General features: G+C 45.6%; 2 protein-coding genes across 2 annotated transcripts; both read right to left on the bottom strand.

Moving 5' to 3' along the window:
- Positions 1-403: 403 nt before the first annotated feature.
- LOC117837807 (large ribosomal subunit protein uL14x/uL14z/uL14y) lies at positions 404-3,496 on the bottom strand. The gene is made up of 4 exons (XM_034717580.2): positions 3,343-3,496; positions 2,952-3,236; positions 742-783; positions 404-661 (listed from the first exon to the last, which is right to left on the bottom strand). Exons 1-4 carry the CDS (start codon positions 3,353-3,355, stop codon positions 579-581), a joined length of 423 nt encoding a protein of 140 aa, XP_034573471.1. The 5' UTR covers positions 3,356-3,496; the 3' UTR covers positions 404-578.
- A 576-nt stretch (positions 3,497-4,072) lies between these two features.
- Positions 4,073-6,139, bottom strand: LOC117837806 (probable carbohydrate esterase At4g34215). The gene is made up of 3 exons (XM_072290648.1): positions 5,257-6,139; positions 4,556-4,776; positions 4,073-4,340 (listed from the first exon to the last, which is right to left on the bottom strand). Exons 1-2 carry the CDS (start codon positions 5,779-5,781, stop codon positions 4,570-4,572), a joined length of 732 nt encoding a protein of 243 aa, XP_072146749.1. The 5' UTR covers positions 5,782-6,139; the 3' UTR covers positions 4,073-4,340; positions 4,556-4,569.
- Between the last annotated feature and the right edge of the window lie 14,864 nt (positions 6,140-21,003).

The following is a 21,003-nucleotide window of genomic DNA, read 5'->3' as shown; positions in this document are numbered from 1 at the left end:
CACTCTCTGTTGCGGGCCCACGCACGGGGTGCTAGCTTATCAAAAATTGGGACCGAGATCAAATGCAGTAGCCACTGCTACTGGTGCTAGAAAATTGATTGGAACCGAGATCAGATGCAGTAGCCACTGCTACTGCAACTATTGCAGCAGGTTGCAGCAGCGAGCCCCATTTCCCAGAGGCACACTAACAAATATAAAGATTCTTTCTCTTCTCTGAAATTCTACACTGGAGCTGCCCAAACACACATTGCTGAAAACAAACGTACAGAGCGCACTGTTCTTTTTTGCGGGGACGGACAAAGCGCAAATTGAAAGGAACATGAAAACACAAATGCTCAAGTGGCTCCGAGCCTCAGCTTGAACCAGAAAAAAAAGGATCAGAGTCACAACACCTGCCAACCCATTGCCAAACATAAGTTTATACTTTCTTGCCCTTAATTGTGTGCTTTTCCTTGAGTTCAATTATCATAAAACATTTCCAGGAACAGTACATCACCACAGATGTTCAGGTACAAAACTGCATCGAATAGACCTAAATAAGGAGCACACGAAACTCTCAACCTTGCCCCATCATGATATCAGACAATGGCGTTGGCTGCGCTAGCAATCCTAGGCCAAAGGTCAGCACACTCCTTGCCAATGGGTCCAGTGATAGCAGATCCTGCAAAAGGAAAACCATGTGTTCAGCAACGCAGAGCCTCCAGAATTAAGTCACTGAATGGAGAAGCATGCCACTCTTACCTTTCATCTCGCCTTTGGGGTTGACGATCACTCCAGCATTATCTGCAAAAGCAATTTACAACAACTGTTAAGTTCTTAAGTCATAGCACAATATGGAATTAATAGCTACAATAAACCACATCATGATTGATACTTGTCCATATGGGAGACAAGTACCACAGTCACGAGAATACACATTCCATAAAGAGTACATTTTCGGCTCTAACATGATCCACATGAGATCATCACTAAAATCACAACTGTGATGGGTGTAATACATTCAGGCACAACTAAAACATCTATAAAAAGATGAAAAAAAGGATATAGCTAAGATGAAGCTTGGTAGGCATTTAAACAGAACATGCACGATCAGGCAGACCACAGATCAACAAAATGCTAATCCAAATGTCATACAATATCTGACATTTTGCACAATCAGGCAGACCATCAACAAGAATCTTAACAAAATGTCCTAGATAGTACAGATATCTAACATTTTGTGTAACTAGTCAAAACCTGAAGGAGACATCATACACTGAAATACAAGAAATATATGTCTCATGGCCAGTCCCAAAGTTTCATGGCAGCAATGCCACTACCTAAGGCGATGGAATATGAGACCACATCCAGACAGAGAAATTCTTAAAAAAAAGAAAGTCTCAACACCAAGAAGCTTCATATATGACGTTTGCTTAGAAATATGCAAACATGCAAAGTTTGCTCCATACAAAGCTGAAGAACCTCATGGTCCCCGTCATTGACTGTCACCGAATCCATACTGCTAAAGTAAAGCCAACAAGAAACAACAAAGCAGCAATGAAGTACTTGGTACTAGCCAATAGTACATCAAGCAATTCACATTCACAAAGAAAAATGTCCAAACATGCACAATCAGGGGGCTGCAGATTAACAATAAGCTAAAAGAAGTAATGCATGCACAAACAACCGATAGTGGAATATAAGAAATGTATGTCTCATGGCCAGTCCCAAAGTTTCATGGCAGCAACGCTGCTACCTAGGGCAATGGAATATGAGACCACTTCCAGATGGAGAAATTCTTACAAGAAGAAAACCTCAACACCAAGAAGTTTCTTTTATGACGTTTGCTTAGGAATATGCAAACATTGAATGTTTGCTCCATATAAAGCTGAAGAACCTCAGTCCTCCCGTCATTGAATGTTATCAACAAATGAAAGCCAACAGGAAAATGAACGAAACAAGAACTGAAGTGCTTGCTACTAACCAAGTAATCAAGAAAATCGCATTCACAAAGAAACATACACAATCAGGCAGATTGTGGATTGGCAATAAGCTAATCAAAATGTCCTAAATGCACAGACAACAGCAATATCACAAGAATTTTGTAACTAAATAATATATATACCAACTGAAAGAGGCACCATATAGTGGCGTATAAGAAATATATGTCTCATGGCCAGTCCCAAAGTTTTATGGCAGCAACGCCGCTACCTAAGGCGATGGAATATGAGACCACTTCCAGATGGAGATATTCTTACAGAGAAGAATGCCTCAACATAAAGAAGCTTCTTTTATGATGTTTGCTTGGGAATATGCAAACATGGCAAGTTTGCTCCATGTAAAGCTGAAGAACCTCATGGTCCTTCCATCATCGAGTTATTTAATGCATACTACTAAAAATCCAGAGAGAAGAATTAAACAAGCAATGAAGTGTGAGAACCAAGCAGAGCAAGCTATGAGACAATGAGGTATAAGCACGTTTGTGAGTTAGGAACACATTCGAGTAGAAGAAACTAAGAGATGAGTTAAATTCATAATGGTAAGCTCTTTGTGAACGAGTAATTAAGGAAAAGCATCTATGTATTCCCTAGGATCATGACAACACAATGCAGGAGGTTAAAAATCCTTATCAAGCTAGCAAGAGTAGTATTGACAAATCAAGCATAGCAAATATCGAATCACTACAATCATCGGCAGCCGCTTTCAGATCCCGGATGAATCAATCAAACACCTTTCCTATACTGCTTCTGATCATAAAAGGAGATAGGTATGGTCTTCGCCAAATTACACAATCTAGGGCTGGACTGATATTCACACACATGGTCGTTCTATGCAATACACTACAAACAACCAAACGGCAAAGAGGCACATCACAAATCAGAAACCAAGCAACTAGGCATCAAAGCAGAAACCACTACGAATCCAGTTGGGCACATCGAGATCGAGCGATAGCAGGAGGCGTCATTAGTTACCTTCGAAGTACATGTAGACTCCGTCCTTGCGGCGCCACGGCTTGCGCTGGCGGACGATGACGGCGGGCATGACCTTCTTCCTGAGGTCGGGCTTCCCCTTCTTGACGGTAGCCATGACCATGTCGCCGACGCAGGCGGACGGCAGACGGTTGAGCCTGCCCTTGATGCCCTTGACGGAGATGATGTAGAGGTTTTTGGCGCCCGTGTTGTCCGCGCAGTTCACGGTCGCCGCCACCGGCAGACCCAGCGACATGCGGAACTTGTTCCCCGCCGTCCCTCCCCTCCCTGCACGCGTTCCATTCCGACACAGAAGACGGCTGGGTTAGCGAAGATGAGAACGGAGGAAGGAACCGGATGGGTGGGATGGCGGATGGAGCTTGGCGACACGTACCGCGCTTCGACATGGCGACGGCGGCGCTTCGAGCGGCGGCGGCGCGAGGAGAAGGGGTCGGCTAGGGTTTGCGCTGGCTCATTACTTATAGGGGGAAGAGAGCGAGGTGGTAGTTGGGCCTAGGCTTTGGTTGGGGTGATGACAGCCAGGGCCACTGTCTGATTTCGGCCTTCTCAACCTTCTGGGCTTTATGGGAAGGGGTGAAGCGCATACTGCCTGAGCCCAATACACACACGTTTGCACGACGATTTTTGTCTGTGTTTTGCCAACCCAAAACTTACCTCCAACCCGCACAGAAAAAGGTGAACTGTACTAGAAGTCTAGAACAGGATGAGTAGAAGCTCACACTCACACGACACAGGTCCATAGGTCAAATTCCTTCAGGTCTCCAGTCCTTTTATAAGAAAAAATCCTTTTCTCTCAAACAGACCTTAACAAAAGCCTAGCAATATGTTATCCAATCCATGCTTTTTTGAACTAAAAACGCTGTTCATGCGTCAGTCCATCATCACTGCAGGCGGCAATCTGCCACAGGCATCCTATATCCTGAATCCTGATCCATCTACGAGTCCCATTTCTTTTCATGTTACTGCACCCGCGTGAAAGCGCCTCAAACTAATTACGCACGCAGTCGTATATCCACTCATCATCTCAAGAGTCAAGACTGGTGAAACCATAGGGCATGTCGCCGTCACGGCTCGACAGCAAAAGGATCAAAAGCACAAACAGGTTGCTTGAAATCGGCTTTTGCCTTTCCCATTCACTTGAAACTCAACGGGTAGCAATTATCATTACATAGGGAGGGAAACGTTCTGAACTTAACTTGAAATGTTATACACTTCATACAGGACTGACTTCATACATGAATTTGAGGCTTAGGGTGAATTCCCGAATATAAGATGCCACAATGCCTTTGATCAAGTGCTCGAGCACATGACCCTCTTGTAACGCAGTGCCCTTGTCAAACATATTTACTGTGGAAAGAAGATGGGAACAGCCTGCAAAAGTACAGAACCAATGAAACAAGGGCCAAGGCTTTGTATTGTTGACAACAGTCATGATTCAGTCAATACGCTATAGACTCTTCTCTAAGAGACAGATGTGCCTTATTTACTCCTTATCTCCAAGGACTTGCACGGATGCATCATGATATATAATTGAAATAAATGGTCAGACAGATCACGGTATGAATAAGAGCCTCGAAGAATTTTACCTAATTGTATTCACCTAACAAGTTGGTGTTAAGAAGTTCTCAATGTAGGCTTCTGCAAGCATTTTACCAAGCTTTACTTGTGACTCGGTGGTAAGATGCATGTTGTCTTCTTTCAACGCCAGACCCATTGCATCCACAGTTACAACATTGGGCAGGTTAACGCTAAATTGAGCACTTCTCACTTTGTCAATGTTCCTTTTATCACCGGATGCAAGAGCAACCTGTTGACATCATATACAATCTTGATCAAAATTGGTAGCAGATACTGCAGGTGATATCTAGGAGCATAAAGGATGATTTCTTAATATGAAAAGACTGAGATATCAACTGTGGAATCAGCACCCAGCCTACCAAGCGTTAGTTGAAACTTGAAAGCATCAAGACGAAAGATGATACCGAAAGACTATGGAAGTAAAATTGAGAACTTTCATCCTCTTTTTCTGGTCTTCCCTACCATGTCTGTCAATCAGATTTGGTTAAATCAGCACAAGAATTTCTACCACAAAGTTGAGATCAACGCATGCAGTTTAATTCCATCTGAATTTAGCAAGAATAGAACAGCAATTACGCCAAGAACCCAGCTAAATTACACCAAAGTGGGAGTAGGAACTAAGACCATCACCTGAATAAAAGGCAACTGCGGCATCTCAAGATCTGCCCTGACATATTACACCAAAGGGAGTAGGAACTAAGACCATCACCTGAATAAAAGGCAACTGCGGCATCTCAAGATCTGCCCTGACATTGGTGATGAGCCTCTCGATGTTCCCGTTGTAAGCCGCCGTTGCGGCGTCGGACTCCGCATCGCTCTCCCCCTGGTACCACAGCACGGCCTCGATCTCGCCGTACCCGGCCGCGACGCGCGCCCGGCACACCATCTGCTCGTACAGGAACTCCCCGCGAGCCCACTCCCGGATGGCCGTCCCGCCGACGGCGCACGGCACGAGGCCGATGCCGGTCCGGGCCCCCTTTCCGGGATTGTCCTCCTGCAGGCACGGGAGCACGGTGCGGGCGAAGACCATCCCGGGCCCGACGCCGCAGGTCTTGGCGGTGTCGATGTCGGCGTGGAGCGGCTCCCGGGCCTCCTCCCAGTCCAGCGCCGCGGAGAGGCGCTGGATGGACGGGTCCGGCGCGGCCTCCGGCGGCACCACGCCGTCCCAGCGCCGGTGGTGCACGCCGCCGCGGCCGGCCATGTTGCTCTGGCCGGAGAGCACGAAGATGCGCATGGCTGGCACGGCACCGCGGCCTGCAGGGGCGAAGAGAGGAGAGGGCCGCGGATGCCCCGCGTGATCAAGAGCTGGCTTTGATGGCGGACTAGACCTTCACAGGACCTTCACAATGGGTGGTTTCTTCTTCACAGGACCTTCAGAATCTACCGGCTGCAGAGGTAGCTAGCGCTCGGAACAAAACGGGGCAGCTAGTTTGCGGCGTCCGCGACTTTGTGAGAAGTGTGTAAGCGATCGAGAGGCGATGGCGTCCCAGCTGAGGCTGTGCGCCAGCGGCAGCAGCCGGAGGAGCGGCGGGCGGCCGGCGGTGATAAGCTCTGCTAAAGTGGGCTGCGTACAATGTGTGTTGAAGTGCAGTTTTAGCAGACTTAAAGTGCTGGATACAAATACAGCCATAAGCCTACACTGTCAATAATAATTTAACAGAAACACATTACATTCTTACTGCAATGATCAATCTATCTACCTATCTATCTATCTATCTATCTATTAAGAGACAATAATGTTAAAAGAAGACACCATGTTCGTCGAGAGAGTCTAAAAATTACCAAGTTAATCTAAAAAGAAAAAGAATACGCACCGTCAGGTTTGATGAAGATCTAACGGCTTAAACTAACCCAAAGAGTCCCACTCAAATAAGACTAATAAATATAAAAAATCAGATTCATAAAAAGGAATTTAACTGGTTGAAAAAAAAGAAGGTCTACCCCACAATTTAACGTGCTGTAGATTTAGTCTAAAGATTGATAAAATAAGTATGGAATCCTTTCCGTTGGAATTCAAAATGGACATAAAACATCATGTGATGGAATATTTACAGGTTTTAACATAACATAAGCTAATACAACTCTAAGAGCAACTCCAAGAGGCTGCTAATCTTACCCCAATACTTTTTTTAGGAAAAAAAGAGAAAAAATGAACTCCAACAGTCTATCCAAACCTTCCCTAATTTTTTAGCAACACTAAAAAACAGCCTACCACCGCGTATATTTTAACGTTGGCATTCCTCCCCCAATCCTGATTCCCGCACACTCGCACGTCCCTTCCGATGGGCCCAATACGATGACGTGGCTTGTTTTAAAATATTGGGGGCTATTTATTAGCGATCTGCTGTGGATTGATATGTTTTTGGAGGAAATTTTTTTTGGAAGAACCCCCAATACATAGTTTTGGGGAAGAATTTTTTGGAATACTCTTGGAGTTGCTTAACATATTAGCTTAAGGGAAAACGTAAATATATATTTAATGATAATTAATCAAACCAGTTGCCACGTATCATTTATCTTTTTTTATATAAGTAACCATATCCATACATGTCAATATCATTTATGTAGTGCATAATAAATTTATCTTTTTTATATAAGTAACCATATCCATACATGTCAATATCATTTATGTAGTGCATAATAAATTCCATACGTTCGCCGAGATTGTTAGAAATTAGCACATTAATCGAAAAAGAAAAGAATATACAACGTTGGATTTTATGATGATCACGGATTAGATTAATCTAAAAAGTTCATGTTATAAACAATTAATAAACACACCAACATATATAAAGCTAAATATCGGTGTTACCTAAATTAAGTGAGTAGTACTATTAAAAATCAATCTCACATGAAGGGAAAAAACGAAGGAAAACAACCTGGACGACAAATAAAAGAAACACACACATAAAGGGGGAAATAAGAAAGACAAAGCATGCATGACGTGTCTTGGAAGGGAAACAAAACAATATATCAAGAAAAAGAATCCATATGTGATACTAAACTGTGTGTAGTTATTGTTTGAGCCCGAACTACTAAAGATATCTTTGATTTAATTCTGCCCAATTATGTCGCTATTGGGAAGTCATCAATCGAAATCGTTTTGCCCAGCAACTACCATCAACTAGTGTGAGAAAAGTAGATCGAGGAGACCGTCAACTGTGAGGAAAGCGTGGACAGGATGATTCGACTAGCTTCAATTGCAAGTCCCTGCTGCATGTAAGTGCCAATATATCCCGCTTTCGCTTCTCATATCTAAGCGTGGACGACGGGAACAATGGTAACATCTGAAGTTGCAGTCACATGAAGAACTTAGACATGAGCATTTTGCAGGTCGGGTCGGGCTCGGATAGGACTAAAAAATTCCCGATTTATTTTGGGCCGAATTTTTTGTGCCCACCATAACAGTCCCATGGGTATTGCCGAGACAAGTTTTGAGGTCGGATCCAGGATGGGCTCGAGCTTCCCGTTTTTTAGTGGAAAAATAAATAAAATTAATTATTTGTGCAGGCTCATGCCAGCCCGATTTTTCTCGAACTTGATTTTCGCTAACCACGTCTGGCTCGGCAGGTAGCGTGGGCGGGCCGAAACCCACCAAGCTCGGCTAGGCTCATGGGCCGAGCTCAAAATGCTCTGGTCTAGAAGCGCTATAGCCACATGGAAGTGCCTATCCTCTGCGGGAGTTCTCAAATATGAGTTGGTACGTCATGGAAGTTGAAAGACCATGGTCGTGGAAGTTGGAAGACAATGATCTTTCACCAACTCAAATATAAATAGTGGTGATATGGTAGGCAAAAGGACGATGATTGGTATGGTACAGAAGTATTGATCCGTTGGTGGCGACTAGATATGAATAGCCGAGCAATCCCAATTTTTGGGGGATGGACAAGCAATATGGTGTTGATGGATTATGCATGGGACGGCTATGAATTCTGGGAATTTTCTTTGACTGGAAAACATCTCTTTATAGAGGAGGGAGAGATCATGCACAAACATATCTATGGATATACATGCATCGTGATAAAAGCTAGGCACCTTGCAACCAGTCACAAAGTTGCCTACAAGTATTATGGATATGATCATGTAGTAGCGAGTAGTAGGTGAGGGACAAGCTGCAGGAAGGAGACGATGAGCATACTTATTCATAGGGGCAGAAAACATAAGAGGACAACGATTTTTTTTTTGTTACCAAGGTGATGCGAAGCGCACATATGAAGGATTAAGCTCTGTGGGAAATCAAGAGGGCAAGTGAAGTGTTGTACCTACAAAGACAATGTACATCAGCTGCAACATTCTGCGAGCTAGCAAAACTATGACTTATTATACGGATCATGCCTCTCCCGGTAGCAGGTTGCAACATACACGTGTCACATACACCGATGCATGTATAACTCTTTGTTTCAACATAGCCTTTGCAATTTATTTGAACTCGGTGCAACGTGCAAGTAACATAGATTTCAAATACAATTTTCACGCCTCAACGATATTACACTAAAAAAATATCAGCCACACCGATTGAGAAAACCCTCGAACCCCGACTTCATCCTATAGGGCCGCACCATAATCAGAGCCGACCACGACCCACTAGGTTGACGATCACCACAACTATCCTGTGGTAGGATCGCACAAACCAACTATAGGTGCCACAGGCCGGCACCCTACCTCTATTTTTTTTGGATTGTCAGCGAACGTTTTTTTTTTTGCTGCCACCAAGATTTGAATGATTGGTCTCAATTGGGAAACTTACCACTACACTACAAGAGTATTGGCACTTCCACTTTAATAAGAAAAAACAAAAATAACATACCAGTTGAATGTTATGATGATCTAATAATATAGTTTAACCCAAAGATTCTAAATCAAACACAATGAATAAATTAATACGGCTAAATCAAAATAAAAAAAATAGAAGGTGCTACTTTGATTTGTAAATAACTAAATTTAGAATGAAAATCTTAGGAACTATAAACGATGATATAGTGTGTAATTTAGAGGGCGTGACAACATCCATAAAGAAAATGATGGGGCGGCCATGGAGAAGCACATCTTAACACTACCATACATGGAATAACTACATTCAAAAAGAAAGGAGAGAAAAAACTTAGAATGTGTGGCCATGGCAAAGCAGTGGTGTGATTATGATCTAGAAGATGAAGAAAGAGTTTCAAATGATAGGAGGGTCAGATTACGAGAAGGTAACAAGAACCATGAAGAAAAAGTATTGGGTCATCCATGAAGAAGCGTTACCAAAGAGCAGCATACGGGGAAAAGTTGCACAATTAGAAAAGAAGAGAAGAGTGGCGAACCAGGAAGTGATATCGATCTACAAAGCGATGATAGAGTGCTCAACTTGGAAGGTACAATGATAGCCAATGTTTGGAGATCAGGTGCACGTCAATGATAGGTAGGTGGCACAGCCATGGCACGATCCCATCCCCAATTGCCAAGTACAACATCAACCTATACTATCGTTGCCGTCAAGGAATGACGATCACCTCCAGTGACGATGAGAAGTTGGTTATCGTTGTGTAGAATTTTGATAAGTGGATGGCCAAGAGCTAGAAAATTTAAGAGACAAGACCAATGGTACTCTCATGATGGAGTGGCAATGCAATCTAGAACAAAAGCATATCAAAAAATCAATGTTTGATATGCACGGCCTTCAATAGCAAGCTGCAAGTATCGGTCGATGAGAGGTGTCAATATAATGTGCATTGTTAGGGATACAACCTTAATACCTCGGTGTAGCGGACGGAGCTCGTTGGGAGCAGAAGCACGTGAGAGGAGACGAGCACAAAGCAGAGGGTTATACCTTGCCGGTCGTAGCCAATGCATAGTTTCTGCCGGAGAAAAGGTGGTGCAGCTATAAGATGAGGGGAGCAATGCATTCATGGGTCTTTATAAGTTGGATATTGTAGAACATAGAAAAGAACAGAGGCTTGGATATGATGAGAACTAAAGAGAATGCATATCCTCTTTAAGATTTCGACTCAAACTTAAATTTAAATTCTAAGTATTATCTTTGGTGGAATATATTTAACCACTCACCTGGATATTCTTCTATAAATCTAAGGATAACCGTCACCAAAACTAAAATTCAAACAAAGATGTACAGCACGAGTAAAAATAAATAAAGGGTTATATTTCTGTTAAATATGTAACTCTTTATATTAATTTTAGAAAAAAAAACTTAAAAGTTTCTATATAATATATTCCCTTTTCTCCTAATTCATGTTTTAAAAAATCACCAGAGAATATGATGATTTAAAAAACCCAGATGATATCTTTATTTGGGCTATTAGGACAAAATAATTACGATGATCAGACTAAACAAAATTGATTGCTTACGTTTAATAGGTGAACCTAAAAACTAAAATGTTAAATAGTTAGGTACCCGTGCTATTTGCGCGGAAAAACCTAAAAATTTCTATAGATATTCCCTTTTCTCTTAAATTCATGTTTTAAAAATCCCCATAGAATATGATGATTAAAAAAAGCCCAGATGATATCTTTATTTGGGCTATTAGGAGAAAACAATTACAATGATTGGACTTATGTAACATCCCAATTTTTCTAAGCATTTAAAATATGGACCCCAAAACTTTTTCTAAAATTTATATAGCAATTCAAGCCCTAGAGCCTTGCATTTGAATTATTGCACCACAAATAATTTTCCATAATCACATATGCATTTGTTTGAGCTAACTATTCCCTCTACTCTAAAATATTCCACCTTAACATTCCTTCCAAACCCTTACACCAAAACCAATTCAAATTTGAAATCACATTTCAAATTTGAACTTAAAACACCTCACCAACTAAAAGGAAGAACCATTTAAACCTACTTGGGTCGACAACCTCAGAACCGGCCCCCTTCCTCCTTTCCAGCCTGGCCTACCTCCGCTTTCTTCTGCACGCGGCCCAGCCCAACTGCCCCGGCCTGCCAATTCGCTCAGCCCAGCCCGGCCACGTGATGATGTCGTCATGACATCATCGTCCCCAACCTCCATCCATCCCCCTTTCCTTTTCCTCGACCGCCCACGATGTCACGCCAGCCGTGCACTGCACCCGGCCCTCCAGCCACTCCTACTGTTCCCTAGCAAGGGCGCCGCCATCGCCCGTACTCCCATCATCGCCTGCGCCTGTCAGAACCCTCCCCGCTACTCAAGAACCCGGCCGCCCCTATTCACCTGCCCGCGCTCCAAAGCGCGGCCACTGGCGAGCTCCCTCTGATCTCCTCCATCCCGACCCGATTCATCTCCCTGGCGAGTGCGCCACATGTGCTAGCACTAGGCGTGTCCAGGACCATGCTCCTCCCCACCGACATCCCCTCTCCCGGCCCTATCCACCCCCGCCACTAACGCCACGCGCCGTCGCGCCATTGGATGCCGCGTCGAGCTATAAATAGCCTCCACGTGCTCCCTTCCCCTCCTCGCCCCTCCCCTCTCCACCTCACCAGCCTTTGCCGGGTTAGGACAATGCCGCGCCATCCCCACCTGCCGCCATGCTCTATCTCCTAGAGCCGGGCCGGGTCGAAGCTGGGAATTGCTGCGCGGCGATAGCCTCTTCTCCCCTAGCGACGTAGCGAGCCTCGAGCGGCCGCTCCTCGCCGTGCCCTTCCACCGCTCAACCTCACCGTTATCCGTTCGCTGCCAGTCAAGCTCCAGCCATCATGCTACCTGAGTGAGCACCTCACGAGCTCCAGGTATAGCCATTATACCGCCCACGCTGCTACTCGCCCCCTCTAGCCCTCCTGCTGCCCGGCTGCCACGCCGCCAAAACACCGACAAGCCGCCGCGTGCGCCTTACCCTCATAAACACCCCCACGCTCTTGTCTTAGCTCCTAAGCCTCCCTAGCATCCAGTCTTCGCACGGGCACATCGCCGCGCATCTCTGGCGAGCCGCTCGCTCGCTGCTGGTCATCACTTATCACCCACATCACCCACCACAGTTCCCCTACCCTCCTCTATCACCCAGGCCACCTCCTGCTGCTCCTCGTGACCGGAGCTAGCCGATACGGGCAACTCTGGCAAGCTCCCCTACTCGCACGACACTCTGACAGCCCAACCTGGGCGGCGCCACCGCAACCTCCCCCTTCCTACACCTGGCTCACGTGCACCCATGACCCACGCTCCCCCTTGATCCACACACATGAGCCCACGGGCGCACCAACACAGTTATGGTGTGGCCCCACACCGGTCCCGCCCTCTCTCTTCCCCTCCATGAACCCAGCTCACATGAGCCGCAGACCCATGCACCCCCGGTCCATGCCCGGTCCATGCCCCTCTCCGTCCATGGTGCACAACATAGCGCACCCACGCGGCCCTGCTCTCAGGCCCGCCTGTCTGTCGCTCTTCTCTCTTCCCCTTATTTCTGCTAAAGCCACCCAAGCTTGTGCACCCCAAACTTCACTTAGCCATGATAGAAATTCCCAAAAATTACCAACAATTCACCAAAAATACTAGAGTCCATTTCAAACCTAACCATACCTTGTTTACCCAAATCCAATACCTATAACCCCTAGAATAAATCCTTGCTCTTTCCTAAAATAAGAAAATCCCATATTTCATGTGGCCAAAAATAGGAAACCATCTCGAAAAGCTCTAGAAAAATCCTAGAAAATTCTAGGAAATTACCCAAGTCTCCTAAACCCCAATTCTTTTCTTTTAACCCATGTTGATGTATTGCTATAATTGTTTGCTTTATTGCTTATGTATAACTACGATAATGTAGAAAACGACGACACTGGAAACGTGTTTGACGATCCGGACTACGTAGAAGAAGCTCTAAATGATCCAGACTTCGAGGAAGGCAAGTCCCACAAATCATCATCGTCTTTTGATCCGAAGCTTTACTAGTAAAATAAACCAAGATAATAACCGGTTTACTTTATATGCTTTGCATATTTCCTTTATTTCCATGCTTAGCTCATCCTAATAATTTTGAGTCTTCTTGGATGTCATGAACCCCACATACACTAGGTCGTACTATGGTTCACAAATCCTAAGGAAGAGTGTGAGTGCTATGGCATAAATAACTAAAGTGAGTCTAGCAACCAGTTAAGGCTAGACCCGCGAGTAAGAGGGTAGCCTCGATAGAGGATCCTATCCTAAAAAGCTTACTCTAGTCATATGAGGATCGGCTCATGGGGAAGTCTTTCTAGTGGACAGTACATCCGCACGTACCAAAAAGGTACAACCTTCGGGAGTGCCTAAACATGTGAGGTCTTGATTCACACCCCACCAACTGAACCTAATAAATCATCCAAAGGGGTCACAGTAGGCAACAAATAGACTAGAGCAGGATCTTCGCAGAGTCCCAGGTCTGGTCGGCATGGGTCACGAGTTGAGGTCCGTAGGGCCTGTTGACATTGTATGTCAAGTTATGATGCATCTTTTCCCGAGATAGAGTCCACGAGTGGACATAGTGTGACCCTTGTTTAGACCCCAGTCGTATTTGTGGATGGAGTTAGGGAATGTTGTCTAGGAATAGATACTGGTGGGTACAGGTTTCGTAAGTCAGTACTGCCTAGGATCAAGGTATGGACTGATCGAACGTGTGGGTAAAGTGTACACCTCTGCGTAGAGTTGTAAAACTATTCGAATAGCCGAGGCTCACGGTCAAGAGCTCGCATAGTTAAAGCTCCCATTTATTAGTCATAACCTCTTTTGTAAAAAGAGTGAGATTCATGCTTGTCCTGAGATGTGTCTAGAAATAAGGCAAAAGCCGGCTCGGGTAATCCCTGACGGATCCTGATGTTCTTAAAACTTGGGGGCTGGTAGGGAGGTAGTTTCCCCTCCAGGACCAACAACTTCTAAATATATGCATTCCATTCTCTTCAATTTATAGCCATATACACTATGCATGCAACTAGCTTTCAGGCAAACTAGCAGCTATTCCTTGAAACCCTGCATAAAAATAATAAACAACAAATGTGGGATTTGCTATGTACCCACTGTATGATGGTCACTCTTGCTTCCCCTTCCTTTATTCAGAGGAAGAAGTTATCGATGAAGAGGGTGAGGATCCTGAGGATCTGTCATAGGAGCCAAGTCGCCTGTTGGTTTGGGACTGCCTACGTAGGACTCTGATGTATAATTAAGGTTGAGGTTATGACCCTCTTGTATGTTTAATAGTATGCTTTCTCTTTTCAACCTTATGTAAATTATCAATAAAAGTTGTACAAAGTATGGATGTTGACGATTATAGATACCTGGGTACCCTCATGGAGGGTCCACCCGACCACTAATGGGTTGGCCCGACTTGACGAAGAAGGCAGAAGATAGAGTCCGGCTAGGACTCCCCACGTGTTGTAATCCGACTAGGTCTCATATATAGTAACCGATTAGGGGACTTGCCATGTAACCCTACCCCTCGGAGTATAAAGGGGAGGTAGGGGTACCCCTTAGAGGACATTCAATCCCACCATATGAACCCTAAACACCCGAGCGCAGGGCGCAATACAATCCTCAAAATAGGACGTAGGTTATTACGCTACACTGGTGGCCTGAACCTGTATAAATCTCTATGTCTTGTACCTTGCGTTACCATCAAATTCATGATTTTGCGATCCTCTCCGCCTACAAATCAACCATCTAGATACCTCCTAGGTGGATTGCCGGTCACTAAATCTGATAGTTGGCACGCCAGGCAGGGGTGATCACGAGATCCTCCCAGCGAGATTGATGGAAGTCATTATCAAATCCGTTCATCTTCATCATCCGCCGACCTCTTCACCGTCACAGGCTTCCCATCTATATGGATCGACCCTTTTCCTGCAATCGAGTCCGGTGTCATGCGCCGTCACGCACGGCCCTGTGGGGACACGACTGCTGCAGTCGTCGCCAACACGTCTGCCGTGTTCGGTTCACAATCATTGGTGCTATTGCTAGTCGAGCTGTATTCATCTAGACCAAGCTGCCGTTCACGATACTGTCTGTGTCGGCTTGACGGTGCATGAAGGGTGCGGCCGGATCCCTACGCTCCGGCACTCTAGCACTGACGCCACCTCCGTCTACACGCAGCGAAGAAAAATCCATCTACAAAGATACGCATGAAACAGGGAACACGTCTTTCCTTTTTCTTACTTTTAATTTTCTTTCTCAGTTAAATCGGCTAATATTATCTTCATATTTCTAATTATCTCCATCGGTTGCTAATTTCTTGAATGCTTGGATGGATCCGAGTCTTGTTCTTTTGCAGGATCGAGGCACCATCTACATGCACACACCATCTGTATGTGCTTGACTCGGCAGCGATGACCATGACCGTAGCCACAAAAGCACTAGCGACGCCGACGCGCCCGTGACAACTTCGATGACTCGACCCGACATGGAGCTAGTCGGGGTGAGTCCTCGATCACTTCGCCGACTACTGTCCTCCGACCACGACCATCAAGATGGTGCTCGGGGCTTCTAAACCCAGACGTGAGGCACGACTCTCCTACTCAACATGAATCAAGCTAAGTCTTGTTTTCAATTCAATATTTTATGGCTTTCCGTATATCTCAATATGCTCTGGCTTTTCTTTGTCTTCATGACTTCCACCGACTACCTCGGTCACACCCCAACTGCTTATATAGCCTGGTCCGTCCGCTACACGGGCAGTCGGGGCTACGCCCTACGAGTGCCCAGCGCACACTCTCGCTTTCCCGCACAGTTTCGACTACTTTGCGTCTTGTCCGTCTCTCTTATCGGTTGCTAAAGTACTCAGGTAGCACACACTTTAATCCGTGAAATCTTGACTTATCTTGTAATGCCCCGTCTACAAGCTCGAGATCCGCTCTCAGCAAACTGCTGGCTAAGCAAGGCTAGGTGCTTAAACGTAACAGGCGAACTACCCGAGAAAATTACATAGCCCACAAGAGCAGAATGTGCAAGGATTTACTTTTACACCGATTAAACTTTCGAGTTATTCAATATTCTACATTATGCTACATAATGTTTGTATTGTCTTTTACAGCTCTGAAACCACTCAGCGCGCTTCCGTGGAGCGGCTGGCTCTCAAGCTCGAGGGCTGGGCACCACAGACGACTCAGCGTGCCTCCCGTTGCCCGGTCGACCTCTCTAGCTCGGGGTAGGAGGCGATTCGGCGTACTTCCATGACTCGGCCAGCTCCCAGGCTCGAGGGCTGGGTGCCTTACTTTGGTCAACGTGCCTCTTTGGCTCCGCCAGACCTTGCGCTCGGGGGATGGGAGCCTATTTCAGGTCGGCGTGCCTCCTTGGCACCGCCAGACCTCGCGCTCGAGGGCCGGGAGCCTATTTCAAGTCGGCGTGCCTCTGTGGCTCCGCTAGTCCTCGCGCTCGGGGGTTGTGCACCTATTTCAGGTTGGCGTGCCTCCGTGGCTCCGCCAGTCCTCGCGCTCGGGGGCTGGGCGCCTATTTCAGGTTGGCGTGCCTCCGTGGCTCCGCCAGTCCTCGCGCTCGAGGGCTGGGTGCCTATTTCAGGCCGGTGTGCCTTCGTGGCTAGGCCAGTCCTCGCGCTCGGGGGCTGGGCGCCATATTCAAGTCGGTGTGCTTCCTTGGCTCTGCTAGTCCTCGTGCTCGGGGGTTGGATGCCTATTTTAGGCTCGGGGGCTGGACACCATAGACAACTCGACGTGCTTCCTACCGCTTGTCCGACCTCCTAGGCTCGGGGGCTCGAGGTGGGAGGCAGCACGGCATGTTTCCGTGGCTCGGTCGGCTCCTAGGCTCGGGAGCTGGGCACCAGACGACTCGGCGTGCCTCCTGCCGCTCAACTGACCTCCCAAGCTTAGGGGCTCAGGGCGGGAGGTGACTCGGCATACTTCCACAGCTCGGCTGGCTCCCTGGGTCGGGGGCTGGCGCCACAGGCAACTCGACGTGCTTTCAGCAACTCGGCCGACCTCCCAAGCTCGGTGGCTTGGTGCGGGATATCACTTGATGTGTGTCCATGACATTTCACAACATGAAGACTACCAGATCGAGGATTATTCTTTGAGCACTGCGCAGCCTCTCAGGCAACCAGATGATGAAAACACTCGAGCAAAACTTATCCAACTCAGTATTCGCGTCGGGCTGCCGCTTGACTCCACACCGCTCGAGGGCTTGACAGTTATAGATACCTAGGTACCCTCATGGAGGGCCCAGCCGACCACTAATGGGTCGGCCCGACTTGATGAAGAAGGCAGAAGATAGAGTCCGGCTAGGGCTGCCCACATGTTGTAATCGGACTAGTTCTCATCTATAGTAACCAACTAGGGGACTTGCCATGTAACCCTACCCTCAGAGTATATAAGGGGAGGCAGGGGTACCCCTTAGAGGACATCCAATCCCACCATACAAACCCTAAACACCCGAGCGCAGGGCGCAATACAATCCTCAAAATAGGACGTAGGGTATTACGCTACACTGGCGGCCCAAACCTGTATAAATCTATGTATCTTGTACCTTGCGTTACCATCAAGTTCATAGTCTTACGATCCTCTTTGCCTACAAATCAACCATCTGGGTACCCCCTAAGTGGACTGTCGGTCACTAAATCCGATAGATGTGATACTTCTTGTGAGAAATGCTCCTATCATCTACTTATCCAGGGAATGATACGAATGACATTCGGGGTCCCTTTTTTGGAGCAGCCCCCACAACTTAGTTCTAAATAACCCGTTATAGCCTCGCTATAGCTCTGCTATAGCTTTTTTAGAGAGATGGCGCTACGCTATTGCCAATTGTTCCGCTATGGCTACTAAGGACGCTTTAGCTCCGCTGAACACCGCTATTTAGCTTAGCCACGAAATCTATTTAGCACTGCTAATCTTATTTTCGGCTATGCGGGTTGATGATGCTTCATTTTCTTCACACTAGAGGTCCAAAAGCCCATTAATTGCTTAAAAAAACTATGATAGCAGTACCAAACCTAACTGTAATCTTTAATTTTGAAGCGGTAGACACGAAGACATGTTCTCCTGTAGCCCTGGACATGCATAGTATTCATAAATTTTTCCTTAGGTCCATATTTCTATGCATGGTTAACTAAAAATGTTCATATTTCCATAAAACCGCTAAATGAATTATCTTCCGCTATATCCCGCTATAGCTTTTTATAGCTTTTGGAAGAGGTTGCCGTTAAATGGCTTAGCCCGCTATTTAAAATATCAAAATTGATTGCATACATTTAATAGGTGAAGCTAAAAAAACTCAAATGTTCAATCGCATAGGTACCCGCGCTATTTGCGCGGCCACCTTACTAGTAGTAAAATAAACTAGCATGTTATCCGCACCGATTCCACACCGAACTGCTACTGTAGCCTAAACCAAACCAATTTATTTGCACTGTTGGCTCAATAGCACCCAGCTTAAATGAGCTCAAAGCAAACCCTAAACTTTAAAACTATTTTAACCCAAACGGCTTCTAGTAGATTTTTGGGCGATCTATAAGAGACGACTGAAACTGTGAATGCCACTAATTAATTAAAAGTTTTGCTCCTGTGGTCCTTTTCATGAATGCCGTACGAATCTTAAAGCAAATAAGTTGTTAATCTTAATTAATTTCATCGTAGGTATTGTCTGGGCCTAGCTCTACCCAAACCTAGATCAAGACTGGTCCATGCCCATCCTTCCAATCTGCCGGCGTCTCACATTTTGTTTGAGATTCATGCTCGCAATATCAGCCATTGGATGCACCTCCGTTCTCTCCAACCCTAGCATGTCTATGCACGCCGCTGCCCCATCCCCGCCGCCGGCACTGACTCTCTGCCAGCCTTTGCGCCCGCGCCGCTCTACGAGTAATTTTTTTAGAAAATACAATAAATTCAACGGCTACGGTGTTTTGAGTCTACCTAATTGATGGCTAGATGTTTTGCTTTTTTGAGAGAATTTCTCTCTTTTTCTTAAGTGTCCACCTAGGATCCTAGATGGCTTCACATAGAGACTTTAAATGAAATCTTCAATTAGTAATAATAGTACGATAAGATGTGATGGATCTCATTATAGGTGGGTTTTGGTTCAGCCGACCCGACCTATTCCCATACTAGCCTGGTCGTTGCTCGTTTGCAAATGCACTGTAGGTAAATAGGCAGTTCACTAGGAGAAGTGTCTGTGTGTTGCTACGGATCCTTGTCATCTAAAAAGTTGCCATCAGTTCATTCCCAACTCATGTTGTATGGTGCTAGACCACTTTTCAAAGGATGACGGTCGAAACTAAGGTGGCAGAATGAAGATTTTGTTCCATACTTTAATATTAGGTAGAGATTATAGCATATATGCATGTGCGTTGCTACGGATCAATGCTATACACATATGTTATCATGCTATAACGCAAAACATAATTCGAACGTTTTATGATCAATGTCGTCTCAATCTTGGAAGGCTAGAGCGTGGCATGTGTTGGACACAGGGCAGCTCGCGGCACAAGCGTCGTGCATGTCCTCTGAACTATGCATGGGTTGTGTTCAGCTCACAGTGTTTGGGGCCTCCACCGTGGACGAGCTCCATGCATGTCCTTAAATGGCAATGGATATGAGTGGGGAATAGCAAATGTCGTGGTGACCTTGAGGCAAGACAATGTATAGGTGGAGATGTCATCTTCTTCGTGCTAAAGGCCGGACTTTCATCGAGCTCTTTTTGTGCATCATGCATTGGATTTTTTTTATATTTCTTTGATCCTGCAGAACTTATTGATTTTCTTCTCATTCTTCTTCGATCCCTAAAGTAGCTTGTTTGTTTTGAAGTATGCTGAAAATAAATATAGGGGAAATCATATAAATGGTGCATGTGTGATTATGTTGAAATCATATAAAGTAGGACCAAAGTAGATAATATTGGAGATGATTTGTTCGATATGTCGTATATTTTTGGAGATTAGATGAGAAAGCCAGCTCGCGGCACAAGCCTCGTGCAGCAGCCAGGCGGCCCAGCAGGCCCAGGAGCCGGGAGCGCTTGCCTCGCGCACGGGAAGCCACCGCAGCTGGTCTTTTTGCGCATCGGATTTTCCTCGGAGGCAGAAGTGTTCAGTTGGTTTCGGTTTTGCTCGGCAAGTGCTGGTTCTGTACGGTTTCGAATCGGTTAACGCGTGATTTTTGACGCAACAAAGGGCCTGAGGATGGCGGTCGAAACTAAGGTGGCAGAATTCATGAAGGATTTGTTCCGTACTTTAAGTGGTTGTTTGGATCAACGAGATTTGGAGTAAGTTTTTCTTAAACAGGTTTTAGCTGGAGTTTTATGAAAACAAATCTTAGTTTGTCATTCGGTTAAGCTGGGTCTACGGAATATGCTGTTTGGAATAGGAGTTTGTTGGGCCCTTCCAATCGCGCTACGTGGATCAGTTTTGACAAAAACGACGTTAATCCGATTATCACAAAACGTAAAAATCCTGGTTTATAGGAGACTGGTTTTGGACGTGCGGGTTTTATTGGGAGTACCCAAACAACATTTTTGAGTTTGTTACGTCAAAGTCAATTTTATATAATCTGATTTTTTTTAAAACTCGTGATCCAAACAAC

The sequence above is a fragment of the Setaria viridis genome, chromosome 9, assembly GCF_005286985.2.
Source record: "Setaria viridis chromosome 9, Setaria_viridis_v4.0, whole genome shotgun sequence".
Classification (NCBI taxonomy): domain Eukaryota; kingdom Viridiplantae; phylum Streptophyta; class Magnoliopsida; order Poales; family Poaceae; genus Setaria; species Setaria viridis.
The sequence above is the reverse complement of the archived record's forward strand: the minus strand, read 5'-3'. Positions and strand labels throughout refer to the sequence as shown.